This window comes from Alexandromys fortis, unplaced genomic scaffold, assembly GCF_014885135.2.
Source record: "Alexandromys fortis isolate MF-2015 unplaced genomic scaffold, M_Fortis_MF-2015_v1.1 scaffold_230, whole genome shotgun sequence".
Classification (NCBI taxonomy): domain Eukaryota; kingdom Metazoa; phylum Chordata; class Mammalia; order Rodentia; family Cricetidae; genus Alexandromys; species Alexandromys fortis.
The window spans coordinates 1242992-1259818 of NW_026068206.1; the positions used below are offsets into that span (position 1 = coordinate 1242992).

The 16827-nt window shown below is 36.0% G+C and overlaps 1 protein-coding gene across 1 annotated transcript in view; it reads left to right on the forward strand.

Moving 5' to 3' along the window:
• Chm (CHM Rab escort protein) overlaps positions 1 to 16827 on the forward strand; it is a 170023-nt gene that overhangs the window by 120392 nt on the left and 32804 nt on the right. Inside the window, exons 9-11 of the mRNA XM_050130219.1 lie at positions 5895 to 5972; positions 15895 to 15999; positions 16389 to 16452. Coding sequence (XP_049986176.1) covers positions 5895 to 5972; positions 15895 to 15999; positions 16389 to 16452 — 247 coding nt within the window. The remainder of the gene's footprint in view (positions 1 to 5894; positions 5973 to 15894; positions 16000 to 16388; positions 16453 to 16827) is intronic.

A 16827-nucleotide genomic window follows, 5' to 3' on the forward strand; every position in this document is an offset into this window, starting at 1 on the left:
CGCCCATCCTGTCGAGCTGGAAGTCCTCAGCACCCAAACATGGACGACTGGTAGTCCAATGACCTGCGGACAAAAAGGAGGAACTAGGGGGGCAGGGCAGGGACGAGTAGAACACAGGACTACCATGCCTCACAAGTTGAAGATGTGCGTGCTCCCTTTCAGGGGTCTTTGAGGCCTGACGTGTAGTCAGGCACTCACTGCTCTTGGTTGGAAGCCTTAGTGTAGGAGCAGAAAACTGTTCCTGAGGAAAGGACCTTGCTGAGAATGCAGGCTGGGGGGGGGGTCGTGTATAAGAAAGACAGCCCTGCAGAAGGAGCTGGGGGAGGGGGGTTTGTGCTCTCTTCTGGGACTATTGCCCCTGGATAGCACACACTCACCCGTCCAGATGGAACTCTTCAGCACCAAAACAGGGCCGCCTGGTAGCCCAGTGATCCAGGGACAGAAGGAAGGATGGGGCAGGCAGTGGAGGATCCTGGAGAACACAGGAGCCCCTGGAGCCCAGGCTGAGGGTGACAGGCTCTCTTACTGGGGACCTTGAGGCTCACTGCTCTGGGTGGGTAGCCTTAGAGTAGGAGCTTCTAAAGCCTAACTTATTAAGCCATATTACCTATAAATATACCCCATTCAGAGTATTCTTCTTTTACTCATAGTATTTTTTAAATTTCTGCTTGACCAATGCACTTTATAATGTTTTAATATGAATTATGAAGTATTCATTATTTTCTAGAATGTTTAAAGTCAAGCATTTCTACTGTAATTATAATTGTACTATATACAGTTCAAGTTCTATACTATAAGTTTAGCATGTATTGAAATAAAAATATCTTTTCAGGAGGAATAATAATGAATACATCTTGGGACTACATTTTATAATAATCTTTGCAAGCACACAAGGGTAGGGAAACTTTAGGAGTAATTTGGCCATCTGACTCCAGCTTTTCTCCATACTGACACAAACAATAGGCTAACATAGAAATCTCTGGAATCATCTCATTTCAGTCTCTTTCTCAGCACTGCCACTTATTAAATGACCTTGAGCAAATCTCTTGACATCTCTTTGTGTGTCCATGTCTGTCTCTCTGTCTCTGTTTCTCTTTCTCTCTTTCTGTGTGCGTGTGTGTGTGTGTGTGTGTGTATTTCCAAATTTGTAAAACTCTGTCTCGTGGGATGATTATAGCATGTATCATGCTCATACATGTAGTATATATAACATGTAGAAAGCATTCAGTAATAGCCATGTTTCCTTCTTTTTTGATATTACAGGTTTTGTGCCCCAGTAATCTGAATGTAGCATAGCTGTTTCTTCACGTGTTCTTCCCCACATGCCACGATCACAGTTACTATTTAAGTTTTGAATATACCTCTCAAGAACACACTGTTGAGCTTCCTACCCACCTTTACCAAGTTTCCTCTGTTGCTAATTGTCATCTTATACCACCCAGCAATCAAACAAACAAAAAAAACATTGAAGGCAAAATATGGAAATGAGTCACAAAGAGTAGTTGATGGATGACCTTATTTTGCCCGACACAAACTACTGAGTTTCATGATAGGAGCAAAAGATGCATAAGAGAAATAGATGTATGAGAGAGAATAAATACCGCCCTTGTAAACTATATGTGTTTTCCCTTCCCAGCAGACAAGCCCAAAGAGCAGCAGTATGAAAATTGTAAACTTTCATGAAAAGTGTATAACCTTGCAGTCTCGGATATTTGTAGTAGATGTTATTCTTTGCAAGACCACTAAATACTTACATTCTCATTTAAAATTCGGAGAGATTTTGGTTGGATGGTCATGACCGTGTGTAGCCATTAAACTTCTTTGTAAAACTCCATGCCACTCACATTATTTGGTCATCTGGGCCTTTACCTTCTTTACATGTTTTTTTCGTATAGTGTGTACAGCAATGGTTGTTAGATCATATCATGTTCAAAATCAGGTAATTTTTGATGAATTATAGAGGCCTCGTGTAACTCAGATTTTGTAAAGGTTTCTTTTCAGAAGGATACTAGATAATATGTGCAAAATAATATCATATTTCATACAGAAATATAAAATATAAAATATAAAATATAAAATGTAAAAATCATGTTTCATTAAGTACGTTTAGCAATCTTTTGATAATGTGGTAATATTCTGTGACATGTTTCATAACATTTTTACTTTATACAACTTTAATTTAGTCAGAATTTTTTTTTCAAAGTTAAGAAGCATACTCCATTGAAGAATTGATGCTATTTTATCTGTTCTTTATTGCTGTGAGCATGCGGGGATAGGAGAGGAGTGAACATGAGAATGTGGCCTAGTCTGAGATGAAAACTTCTATAGGTCGCATGGTGCCAGTTCACCTGTAACTACTTCTCAGTAGCTAAGAAACACTGTTGTAACCACACTCACAATGTAAATATATCCCCCAAACAAATGAGAGCATTTATTGGGGGCTTTACATTTAATTTAGCTTCTTTGTGTGAAGTAGACCAATGATGCTTCATGGGAACTCTTCCGTTATCAGCAGGAAATTGACAGTGAAGATTATGGTAGTCACCTTAGTCATGATATCTTGTATGTCATTACTCTCTTGCCAAAAGCAGAAGGCTGAATACCCATGACAAATGCAACTACAGAGTCCAATCAGGAAATTATTTTTTCTAAGTCTCATTAGACTCTGTTGATTGCGATGTCTTAACATCTGATAGATTATGAAATACATTCTCAATATAGACTAAAATAAAGACATCAGTGTACTCACTTGGTCTAGTCAAATCTCAAAATTTAGGCAGATTTACTTTAATTACTTTTTAAAGATTTTAATTACTTTTTAAGAATTTACTCATTTATTTTTATTTATTCATATGTATGTATGCCTTCATGAATTTATGTGCAGCATGAGCATATAAGTTCCCAGGGAGGCCAGAAGAGGTCGTCAGATCGCTTGATAATGAAGTTAGAGATGTTTGTGAGCCTCCTGATATAGGTTCTGAGAACCAACCCTCTGCAGGAGCAGTAAAGAAATGCAAGGTTTTTAGGGCAGAAGACTGAGGGATTCCAAATGTATAGTTTCTAGCATGTTTCTTCACTGAAGAATCAGAGCTTTATTCCCCTCCAGTGCAAGTATATGACCTGCATGTATAACCAGGCACAAAAACTCACTCGGACATCAGTATTCGCCTTTTTCTAATTGTTGCTTTAGTGTAACTTCACTAGAAGCTGAGGTCAGTGCCCAGTCCTGGAGTTTAGTTGATTATTTGTCAAATGACCAAAGCTCTTGTCCCTACTCAAACTGTTGATTTGGCCACCCCTATCCTAAAACTATCTGATTCACCCCGCCTTTACCCTAAATTGATTTCTTAAAGCTGTCTGTTGAACCAGTGTCTCTGGGCAAACAACAACACTCCTTTCAGGCATGACATTTAGAGGGCATAGAGATCACCTCCCGGAAGCTCAGGACAATGGCTAGATCTTAGATCTTCTTTGGTTAAATGAAACTTCTTTATTGTGTATATAAATGCCCATTTATTTTTTAATTCTGCTCTAGATATTTTTGATTTCATGTTGGTATATAAAAAGACCATTTTAAAATGAACATATGATATATTTGTAATTCTGTATATTGTATATTTTATAACTTTTTTACGATATTTTGTTTTTTTCTTCAAAAGAACCATATGTGAATAAAGCTGGTGAGGGAAATTAGATATAGTGGAGCTGATTATCCTGTTTCCATGGTCACACAGCTAGTATGTGGCATAGTTGGCATATGAACTCAGGCAGTCAAAATTCTTCCTTAACCGCAATGCCTAAAATGTGTACAGGAAGAAAGAAAAAGTTGCCTACATCTTCTTCCATACATATAACAGGGATTACCTAAAATATCTACATAGCAATAGGTTTTGCTGCTCTAAAAATGTATGCATTTTGAGATTACTGTAACAAAGTGTTACCCAAGACTTAGTAACTACTAATGTATTTGTACATCTCTTTTTGTATCTGTGGCTTGCCTTTTTTTTTTAAAAAAAAAAAAAACTTTGTCAACATGTTTAAATGTTTAAATTTATTCTATTTTCTCAGTTTAATGATGAGTTTTGTGTTTTGTTGAGAACTCTCTTTCCTGACTCCATATCTTCCTGTGTTCTCTTTTAGCTTTGCTTTTCCAACTTATGCCTGTTCTCTTCCTGAAACTGATTTTGAATACAGTACGAATCAAAGATCGTTCTGATAAATGTAACTTGCTGTCCTCAAATCTGTTGGTCATGACCCATTCTTTACCTTGGTTCATATTGCTGCTTCTTTTTATAAACATTTATATATTTATAATTTCCTATTTCTGCACTAACTGACTCAGTAGGATAAAACAACACAAATTTATTATCTTGCATTCCTGAAGGTCAGCAGTCTGAAAGGGACCAGCAGGACTGCATTCCTTCTTAGGGCACGAAGGAAGGCTCTGTTCCTTTCCTTTTCTAGTTTAAAAAGGCCACCTGCATTCTTTGGCATGGGGCCACCTCATACAAACAGCTTCCCTCTGACCCCCGTGCTCATCTGCACATCTTTATGTCTGACTTTAACCTTCCTGCTTCTTTGAAGAACACTCTAATTGTGTTGTGCTCACCAGGATAATCTGATGGCAGGAACCTTAGTGCATTGTACTTGTAAAGTCCTTCACAATGGCAGTGTACCATGTCTGTATATCTCTGAGATTAGGGTGTGGACATCTGCTGGTAGAAAAATCAGCCTACTGTAGTCACCTTTCTGATATTCCATTGTTCTCTTTCACAATTTTGTTTAATCCTTTTTATGCATACCTATAACCTCTACCTAATATTTCTCTGTGAATAAGGTGTTATGGGTTTAAGCCTGCTGTTAAATTGTGTCTGCTAATTCTCACTTGTGGCTTGATGTGTTTCTTTTTGTACTGGATAATTTCAAGTTTTAAAATCATCATTGTGAGATTCTAACCTATGGAAGTCTCATACGCCCTAGTTGAAGTCCAGGGTTATCATTTACCTAGAGCCACTTTTCTTGATATTTCCTTGGTAAGAGGTGTTTTGCATCATCTAATGGTGTAATCTTTTCAAATTTCCAATGTTAGGAGAAAACCTTGGTTATCAGTAGAGAAGTCTATGTTTCGTCTGCTCAAGCTTCAAGACAAACCAGCATTCTGCTTACCTACACACCCATCCACTCACCCCTGCAACTCTAGTAATGAGTGTGTTTCTTTTCTACATCATTATACTGAAGTATATCCCTTAAATAATGAAATATCATGAAAGATGATTTCCTTTTCTGCTTAGGTCTTCAGGCTTGTTCTCCTATGCGGGTGTTGAATCGCTAGTGCATAGCTGGATGGCACAGCAAACTCCTTCCCGCTTCTGCTGCGTGTTAACTCATGCCATGGTCTATGTTTTCAGTGCCTAGTTATTGCCTTGGCTTCTGGAGATTTTGCTTACCTCTATGGTAAGTGATTTCTTCAGAAGTTCCCTGAAGTCACTTTGTTCCATCTTTTATTCCCCTTTTCTGCTGTTGTTGTTTGTTGTGGCTGTGGTTCATCTTACATCACCTCTGGAGGGTATTTATGCTTATATGTACCTTAGAAACTGCAGGAGCTGACTTTAGGGGGAAATTTAACTCTTGCTTAGCGACACTTTTGGCCAGATCATAATTTTAGATCAATATTATATATCATATATATATATATATATATATATATCATGATCACTTTGTTGCATAAAAAAATTGTTAATATTACGTGAGAAATTTTTAAATGAGTAGTGAAAAATATATATTATTGGATTTCTTTTCTATAATCCCAGTTGCTATGTATAAGATAACTAAATGTTGTTCCCTTAATTTTCAACTCAGTTATCTTAATTCTCATTTTTCTATTCTCTTTCTAGAATGTGTGCTGTGTTTGGTGGAATCTATTGTCTTCGTCATTCTGTACAGTGCCTTGTAGTGGACAAAGAATCCAGAAAGTAAGAATGCCATACATAACCTTCCTATATGTGTACATTAGACACGGGTGAAAAACAGAAGTTGCTTTTTAAAAAGTGATTCTTGAATGATCCTCCTTGGTATTAATAACATATCAACCTTGATTAAAAGTAATTTGTGTTTAGGTCTTCCAGAACAAGGAAAGTGAGTTCAGAATATAGAAACTAAATTAATTTCCCTGCAATATGACTGTAGCTCCTGATCATTCAAGCTTGGAAGACAAATCATTTCAGCTGCCTGGGGTAGGTGATGAGTGATGTTAGTTTTCCTTGTGGCCTTACCTCCTCTAATTGATTTTCATCAGATGACAACAAAGCCCTCTGTTATTGCATTTTTAAAAATGGAGCTCACCTAAAGACTCATCAGATTAATCTCTGCTGATAATGCATGTCACTTCAAGAGAAAAGACTTTAATGAGTTTTTAGGTAGATTGTTGTCATAAACTATGCTGCCCTGTTATCTGAGGATAAATTCTTTTACAACAGAATCAGGCCTACAAGCTGGTAAAGGATTAAAGGACAAATTTCCCTGCTTTCTTACACTAGCTGAGTACCATCTATTTACCTCTATTTTGTATTTTAATTACTTTCTCTAGGGTTTATTATTGATTACTAGTATATACTTTTGTCTGGAATAAGTTCAGTAAAACACAATCATACAATTTATAAGTTTTACCTTGAAACAGAAATAGGTCAACTGGATAAAGTTTTAAGAGCTATTGAAACTGCTGTTTCTCTTCATTCTTAGATGTTCCCAAGTATCTATTGACTGTGTTTCATAGATGACTATTTTAGGGGTGTATTAAGAATAGTGTTGTTGAAATTATCAAGTGCTATAATATTTGTAACTAGATTCTTAAACAGTTTGTTTCTTTGTGCAGTAATTGGGTATAGTCCAATAGAATAAATTTTGGCCATTAATTTCTCATAGGTGAGTTACAGTGTTATAAGTAGTTATTTTAGCTAAGATTTAATGCTAGAAATAAATAATACCTAGTAAATTTGCAGTTCTGTAGTGTAAAAATTGACGTGATTTAAATCTGTTGCTAAAGCATCTTTAGCAACAGAACAGAATCATACTATGTAAGTGAAAGAAGTGATAATATATAAAAGACTATTTCTAAAGGCTTAGGATACTCAGATTTTGGCTTATGAAGTTCATATGAGTGATTGTCCTGTAAGTTTGTAAAGGAGGGGTTGTCTGTATGTTTCCCAGTTTGTTTTTCCTTTTACAGTCATTTTGAAACAAGAATGCTTTCCTGTGACAGAAAGCAGATAATGAATTGCTTGTTTGGTGTTTATTTGCTTCGATCATTTTTATACTCTTTGGGTACCATTCCAGTACCACATGTTGGTCTCAGTTACATAAAAATTTTGCATGGCTCATATTTCTTGGTGACTTCTCTTTCTTTCTTTCTTTCTTTCTTTCTTTCTTTCTTTCTTTCTTTCTTTCTTTCATATTTCTTGGTGACCTTCCTTCCTTTCCTTGTTTCTCTCTTTCTTTCTTGAAAAGGGTATGCTAGTACAGTAATAGCATTTGTTGAAATAAAGGCTACATTTACCTTACATATGATTTACATTTTTATGAAATATTCTGAATAAAGGATCTATTTTTATGAACTTATCCAATAGGTGAAGAATAAAGGTCTTAGAAACCATAAGAACCTCCATACTGGTAATTTTAAAAGTATGAAGTGACAAAGAAAATTGAATTGAGTAAATATTCTTGTAGAGTCCAGTCAAAATAAAGTTTCTCTTGTGTTGGTTTGTTTGGTGTTTTGAGACAGGTTCTTACTGTGTACCTCAGGATGACAGGTGTTTATAATTAATTATAAATTGTTCTTAGATGACACTAAGAAACAGTGATCATCTCTGTAAGCTGAATTTAAAGATTTAGGCAAGAGTACTGTGTTCTGTGCTGAGTTTGTGGATCCTAGATCTTAATTTATTATAAGGCTGTGATAGATGAATTTGGCCAGATATACTGACACTATGAACTTAAGGTAGTAGGCAGCTTACTTCTAGTTTAAAATCTTTTGTATTATCATACTGTCCTGGAGCTCCATATTGATTAACAACACCTAAGATATGCAAAGGTCTGTTAATTCTGCTTTTGAATCGTGTTAATAATGTGAATGGCAGCTAGTTCTGTTTTGGGTCAATTCTTTTATCTGTAAGATAGTTTAGAAGGATTCAGCAATAACCATTGAGTCTTCTGCCAGATTTGAACCGGTGCTTTGATTATGTTAAATGATATTGGAATGTATTTAGCTGGCTCTTCCTTAACATTTAGAAATAAATGATCTTAAAATATTCCATGTGCTTAAATGTGGGCCAGTAGTCACATTATAAACAATTTGCACAATTTATATCTAATTTATAAACCAATGGTACAGTGTCTGTTTTGGGCTGTGTTAATATTGCTTAAGGTCCAGTTTAACAATGAACATAGTTTTCTTATCTATTGTGGGTGTTGGTTGCTTGGTTGCTTCCTTGGTTTTTGTTTTTTGAGACCGAGGTTTCTTCTTGTAGCCCTGGCTGTCCTTGAATTTGCTCCTAGACCAGCTTGGCCTTGAACTCAAAGAGATCTGCCTGTCTCTGCCTCCCAAGTGTTGGGACTAAAGACTTGCCATCACTGCCCTGCTCTATCCTCTTTTGTTTTCTTTTTTAACTTTTTTAAAGATACGGCCTGTAATTCTCTTACTGAACCGTTTATTTCTTCCAAGCTTTAACAGTTTATCCCATAATAATAGTATAATTTTTAATCTTGGCTTGAAGTGCTGTGATTCCTGTTACCTTACCATATGAGTCATTTAAGTGATCTTTAAAGTTCTTTCTTAATAAACATATAAAAATAAAAGCATGTAGTATTTTAAAATTGGAAATTTATACATCTGATAACAATGACCAGGTTTATGTAATTATCAAAAGCTAATTTAAGTTCAAGTTGGTTTTAGGCTAATGTATCTTTCCCAACCACTGTTCTCATTTAAGCTGTACTAGTTTAGAGAAAGGTCAGTAGTAGGAGATACATTGTGAAGATCTAAAAGTACAGGATAGTTTTGTTTCAAATCCTAATCTTATAGTTGAGTATATTCAATCGTCATTTCTTTTTAAGGACTCTATGGTGACTTAGAAAATTATTTGCATTTGTATTCTTTTAGTTTGCCTCTCTTACTAGATGGCACACTTGACATTGCTTCTCCCACTTAGTGTAATTACAACTTGCCTGGGCTCAGAGTCCTGAAATCTCAGACACGAAATCAGACCTCTATGCTAGTCCGCGAGTCTGGTCGCATTTTACAGTTACTTGAGAAATTCTCTGTAGGAAATGCAAGATCTCACTCTAATATCTTTATAAATAAGGCATGTCTATCACTCATTATCCTCAGTAACCATCTAATAAGTTAATGAATGAGGCGTAGACTGATGTCAGCTTTGTCTGTGTGCTATGTTTCTCACCTTCTCTTTAAAAAAGTTGACAGAAACCTGAATATAAATGACCACAGCATTGAGCCTGATACCATGTTTACACATTAATGTAGGAAATAAAATTTGAGAGGCATGTGATATTATAATATATGAAATATGTAACCAACTTCATTCCTATTTTTGCCTAGAGCTTGATTTTTTTTAATTTTTGCTTCATTTGTTGTGCCTCTGTTGTGCATTGCCTAGACTCTGCATACATTTCACCCAGTAGTTCTGCTTATTAAGGTATCTCCTAGTCTTTTCCCCCCAAATTCTAACACTCTACTGTGGCAAGGATGCTTTAAAAGAAATCCCACACTAGCTCAGAATTGAGAAATAGATGGTTATTTATTTAGGGGTAAACTCACAAATCAGAATTCTTCTGCTTGAATGGAGAACAGAGATCAAATCCAACAATCCAGCAATCTGAAAGAGTAGCCAGCAAAAAGGGGCAGAAGCAGGCTCTGCATCCACATATATGGTCTAAGAGGCCAAGACCCAGTAGGCAGGTAACCACAAGCTGTAAGACTTCCTACAGCACTCTACCCTCTGTTTTGTTTGTTTGTTTTTCTTTTGAAATACTGAATGCTTTTCTTGAGCAGCTTTCTTTTCCTTTCTAGTTGTGCTGACTAGGTACAATTCAGATAAATTGAGTTTGGCTCCTTAGCGGTATAGTATTAAACATTTGCGTATGGTAGCTATGACTTTGGACTAGTGGTCCTTAAAATAGTCTATGTATTCATCTTCTATGTATACTTCAGCTGTTTGGCTTACTAAGATTGCTGTTAGGATATTAGAAATATTTTTTTCTGTTTAACTTTCCTGATTTGGATGTTAATAATAGTTTGTTAGGCTGAACGTAAGATTCCATCATTTGTACCATTACTGAAGTTCTGATTGTTGGGTGTCCCTTTTGTAAAACAGTAACAATTATATTCTAGATGCCTGCCCTTTACCAACTCCATGCTAGTTGCTATGTTGTGATGCGATGAAAAAGGAAATAAAATATAGACCCTGTGTCTGTGTATTGGTACTTAAGGGAACAGTGCAGCCTTCAATGTCACATAAACTGTATTTGAGTTCTGACATTGCTATTTCCAAGCTGTGTGAAATTAAGCAGGATGTTTAACTCCTCTATGCCCTAGTGTTATTATAAAAAAAATAGAGTGGCCGACAAACCATATCTTGTAGGGTTCTTGTAATATTGGCAGAGCAGATAAACCTCATAAAACCATTGATTACACATTCAAGTAGTTCATTATACATTAGTAACATACATAATTGGAAACCTCATCATGCCCTAAAGAAAGAAGGCCTGTTATATTCTACCCTTTGCCAAAAAACTGTGGCTTATTAGCTATACTTTTCAATAGTGTAAGTAATTTTTGGCAGTGATTTGGAAGAAGGGATGTAATGAAAAGATACTTTGTCTCCAGAATCACAGTTGCTTACTTTTAATGTTCATAAGCACAGAATACTTCCATCATCTAGCCATTCCTCCATTCATGAAAATATTAGCTGTTTTTGATGTACTGGGCACTGGGAATAGAGACAAGACAATGCAGTCAGGATTTTTGTTTCTACATAGTTTAAAGTTCACTGGAAGACGTTATAAAACAATTAATGTAGCCAGGTATCTTAAGCATTTTTGATGTAGAGCTCTTGCCCTCTGCTCTGTGAAGAGGAAATGTAAAAAGCGTCTATGAGTTTTGGTCATCTCTGGATAAACATAAAGCCTTATAGGAGATATCTGACCAATGCCTAACGCTCATTTCTTTTTCCTTCTTTGTTTCCCACCTTTTTTTTAATTAAATTTATTTATTTATTAAAGATTTCTGCCTCCTCCCCGTCACTGCCTCCCATTTCCCTCCCCCTCCCCCCGATCAAGTTCCCACCTTCTTGACAGGTAACACTGATGTGATTATAAGTTTCTTGCCTGAGACCTTCTTGTACTTGTTAGCTTAACTCTGTTCCTGTATAAACATTGTAAATCAGTTTCCCTAAACTACATTCCCTGATACTCTGCCCATCCATTCAAATCTGAGTTAGATACTTCCCTTAGTACTCTGTAATGCCCTTTCCTCACCTTTTTTTTTTTTTTTTTTGAGGTCGGGGGATTGTTTTGTTTTCAGACAGAACTTTTCTGTGTACTCTTGGCTGTCCTGGAAATCACTTTGTAGACCAGGCTGGCTCAAACATACAGAAATCTTCCTGCTTCTGCTTCCGCAGTACTGGGATTAAAGGCATGTACCACCACTTCCTGGCTTCATTCCTTACCTTTTATGGCTGAGCAGAACTATTATTTTAAAATTGCCTGTGTCTGCATCTTCACTATTACTTTCTGGACAGTACTGGCACAGCCAATTGCCATATTTTTATGTTGAGTAAGTGAGGTATCAGCTTCATAGCAGTCCACTGCCTTGTTAAATGCTACAGGAGCCCAAGGCGTGTCCGTGATGTGGGAGAGGAGAGGCTAATTATAAGAAATATTTTAAGGTGGAAGATAATATAGTACTAGATTAGATATGAAGAGAGATTTGGGTGGGAAAGTTATAAATGTAGGTCATAGCCTTGTTTGATAGAGAGATTACAAGGAAGGAAAGTAGATATGGATCTATGTTAAAGCCAATTTGGAGCATGCCATGCTGGATGTAAAAGGGAAGTTGGTAATAATAACTTCATTGTGTACTTGAAATTTGATAAGAGCAGATTTTAAGCATCTTTACTCCCCAGTGGCAATTGTGGGTGGTAATTGGATGTGTTAATTTGATTTTTTTTATTCATTACACAGTGTATGCATATGTCAAATTGTCACATTGCATTCCTAAGATATATTTAGTTTTTATTTGCCAATTACATATTCTTAAGAGAATAAGTAGCCTCTGTCAAGAAAAGAAATTAGTACATAATTAGAAAGATCGATACACATCTTATGAAAAGGTCAGTGCAACAACTGAAAACCCAATCCTGTTAATGAGTTGAAATGACTGTAGTAGATGTTTACCCCGGAAATATCATTGTGAAACATTTTGGAACAGTTCTCTGAAGGATGTAAAATTGGAATTGGCCTTTAAGAGAACTCACAAGATCTGTCCAATAGGAAGATTTGTTTCCTTCAATGATTAAGAATCTTATCATTTCCTTAACTAATATTTTCCTTTTTCATTATTTAATTTCTGATTTCTATACTGTGTTATTGCCTGGGCTTTTAATTCTGAAGATCAAAGGGGTTGCATATCTATTATTTTCTCTTCTTGATTGAGTTCCAGATGTTTCATTTTAAACGTGCTGTGTTTTTTTCTCCCTTATTGTCATTTTTGCTACTTTTCCTCTTGTATCATTGAACCAAGAACTGAATAAGAGTTGTGGTTTGTTGATTTAGAAAGCCTTGCCCAAGAAATGTTCTGTCTTGCTTCAGTGATTCTTATGATCGGCTTGGTCATTGTGTCCCTGTAACTAGGAACTCCTATCATGTTCCTTCTCAATTTTCTATTTATGAGGCTCACCAAGGCCCTCTGCTACGTCCAAACTGCTGTTAATCTTTAGTGGCTTCCTTAGGTTTATGTGGGAGGAGTAGGCAGGAGGGTATTGTAATGTGTCTGGCAGCACTGTTTCATTTTGCTGTTTTCCATTAAGCGAATGTCATCTAATTTTTATATTAATCTTTATAAACAAAGATTAAGAATAGGTCCCAAATCAATATCTGCTCTTCATTGTTCTCCCAATTAGGCTGCATATATGGCAATAAGTCAAGTATCTGAGGGAAAACAAATCTTAGCACTTTTCTTAACTCGTCTTGGTTTGCACAGCTTTGCTTAGGGCTATTGCCTCAATACTTCAGAGTAAGAATGAGACTAGCAGGTGAGTCATGTTGTTACCATCTACCAGACTAAGACTGGGCATATTTACTAGTCTCCTCACTCTGTACAGATGTGGGTAATTTCTCTCTATCTGTAGCGCTTGACATTTCTCACTTAAGTGCAACATAAAGATGCAGCAGTAGCAGAGGCTTCGCTTTGATTCTTTCTTGGGACTTGGAAGCTTATCAGAATCTCCAGGGGTACTTATTATTTGAAAAAGTCCCCCAGGTGTGATTCTGATTTGTTTCCTTCTCCTGCTCCTCCTCCTCCTTTGGAAATCACTGTTTCATCAGAAGCTTCTGCATAAACAGGCACATTAATTAGCATCTTATCCTTCCTGCAGAGTTGAGCTTACTTGTTTCCATAGCACGGTATTTCCTCTCTGGGTTCTCTGCATTAATTCTTTCTAACACTGTGACACCTGAAAACAGCATCTGCCAGTCACCAAAGGATCCCTTAGTAGTCTTTGGAGGCCAACAAAAGAGGAAAGACTTTGTAGTCTTGAGGGCTAGGTTTATTTTGGGGATTGCTCATTTGTTTGTTTGTTTGTTTGTTCAGTTGTTTGATAATAGGTGTCCTTTAAAAAGGCACTGAGGTTGCAGATTTATATGGAAAGCTCTTTTTTTCTCAGTTTCGATCTAATATTTTATGGTAAAGGGTTTCAAACCCTTTAACAACATTGAATTTGAAGTGACCACCTCTTCTGTCTTGCTTTCAGTTTCTGCAGTGAACATTGCAGTATACTTGTTTATTCACGCATCTTCAGTTAGTCCCCTCTTGGGCCATCTATTGATTCGTCTTTTCTGCATTCCACAGTAAATTGCAGATGTCGGTAAAATTCATCCTAGCCATTTCAGTATGGACATCATGTTCCCCATCGTCCTTTTAAATATAATTACAGTTATGCCCCATTCTTAAGCACTCCTTAGTTGAGTTTACGTAGCACTTTATACTCCCTTTTATTTGCCTTCCTGTATTATTCCTTCTTCAATTTCTGAAGCTTCTTAGTTAAAAGTGAAGCATGTTTGCCAGTGGTTGTAGAACAATTATTATAATCATTATATCATGACAATTCAGCAGATGTCTCTTCTCCACTCCTTCAAGTACTTGGATCTTTAAATTTTTTATGAATGCTTCAAAGCAGGAGGTTAAAAAACAAACTTATCTTTCTACTTTTTAAAAGTTACCTTGGCCAGTATTTGTTGTAAGTAAGTCTTTTGTACTAATTTAATGAAATACTTTATACATAATGTGAGCTCTTAGTTTAAGGAAATGAAAGAGAATTGAAGTATAGGCAAGATTTGGAAGTCATTTAAATATTCATACAACAGATTTATGTTACAATATGCTTAATTATTTATAAGTATTACATAACATCACTATACATATCCTAATTTGACAGCAGTGGTATGCCATTTATTCAACAATATCAGCAGAATACAAACTTATTTCCTTTTTGCATTGGTCTTGGATGCTGGTCATTTTATTTTTATATATACCTATAAGCAATTCTTTATTTGACTTGTTTAGAGCAATGGAGGATGCTTTAATTTATAGCAGAATGTGTTAAATATGATATAAGTGTGAGGACCAGCATACAAGTGTATTTCTAATAAAAAAAATTCTTGTACCAAAAGAAGCTGTGACAAAAGCAAATTGATATTTCCATAATAAAAAGATATAGCAAACATAGTCATTTGCATATAGTTCCTGAAATATTGCATAGTGGCTTTGTCAATGCTGGTAAGTCCGTTTCAAGGATGTCGCTCTTAGTCCATTAGTTTGGATAATGAGCCCTATAAAGTACATTTATAACTTGTAGCATGCACGGAGATGGATTCTAATTTTCATCCTTTTATCTAGACACATTGAAAGAAGGTCAATGGAGGGTTCTATATGATTCATTGTCCCAACACATATCAGATGACAGAGACCTGATAATGTCCCTGCATAAGTGTTTTCCTTATTTGGAAACAGCACTTGAAAGAAATCTTTCCATGATTATCCTTTGAAGTAAAGTGGAAACAGATATTAAAAGAGGCTCTATCCTTTTTTTTTTCTGTTTAAAACATTATCAAACGTGTGAAGATAGCTATTCTTGCACAAAAGAGAAAGCAACATTTAACAGAAAAATAAAAAAGCCTTCAGTGGCCTTTGCAGGCTGTGAATGATACAAGATATTTATTTAATCAGCTTTCCTTTCCCTCTTAGAACTGTTAAAGGTGGAAAAAAAGAAAACTGATTTTTTTTTTCTAAACAAAGGAATGACTTCTGTGTTTCTAAATGTGAGGAAAGCTTGGAATTTTGCAATAATACTTTGCTGGCCTCACACTTACAGACTAATGACAATAAACGAAATATTTAAGAAACATTTTCCGTGCATTTATAGTTTAAAGGATATGAGGATAACAGCCAGAATATATCTCCAGTTCATTCTCAGAAAACGCAGAGTAGTTGGCAATGTTTTAAAGTTTCACAAGGTTTCAAATTCAAAATCATCAGTTCATGATTTCATTTTGTCAGTTGCTTAATCGTTAATATAATCTTTTCTTCTATGCTTCTCTTCTTTATAGATGTAAAGCAATGATAGATCAATTTGGTCAAAGAATAATTTCTAAACATTTCATTATTGAAGACAGTTACCTTTCTGAGAACACATGTTCCCGTGTACAGTACAGGTAAGGTGCCCTCCACCCACTACACGAAAGAAGGAAGCATTTCTGGCTGTGTAGTTGTGTTGACTCTTCTCATTATTCTGTTGTCAAGTAGCATGCAGAGGTATAGCGAACCGAAGGTATCACTTGATTTCTTATCCTTCTTCCTTACTTGGTTCCGTTTTGAGGGGAGCCTAGCAAAGTTGCTTCTCCTTTGCATCAGCTGCAGTTTGTCTGTAGGTCATGCATCCTTCTTTCTTGAGCCAAGAAAAGATTAAAGCAGAACTTGACTGGGTTTTGACACTTTTATTCTTACTTAAATCTTTGAAGCATGCCTTCTGCTGGTTACATAACAATAAATGAAACTTACCCATAGAATGTGAATCACAGCTTTCCTCTTTTGTGCATTGCAGGCAGATATCCCGGGCAGTCCTGATAACAGATGGATCTGTACTAAAAACAGAGTCAGATCAACAGGTGATTCAGTCCTCTTTTTTTCTTTTTTAGAATAAAAGATGTGTTTGTTTAAGAGAAATATATATACATGGTGATCTTATTACTACAATAAACTAACACATCTATCTTTACAGAAAATTTTTATGGGAAGAATAGTAAAAATCCATTTTAACCAGGTTTTCAGTTTATAATATAGTATTAGTAACAGTAGCCCAAAATCTCTAAAACTGAACTTTCATTTAATAGTTGTCAAACAAGTGCCTTTTCCTCCGCAGCCAGAGAGTAGTGGCCTCCTAGGAGAGATTGATAACTGTGATAGCATGTCTGCTTTCAAATACCACATAGCCTAGGGGCACAGAAACAGACAAATAGGAAGTGGAGTTAAGTGCGACAAGG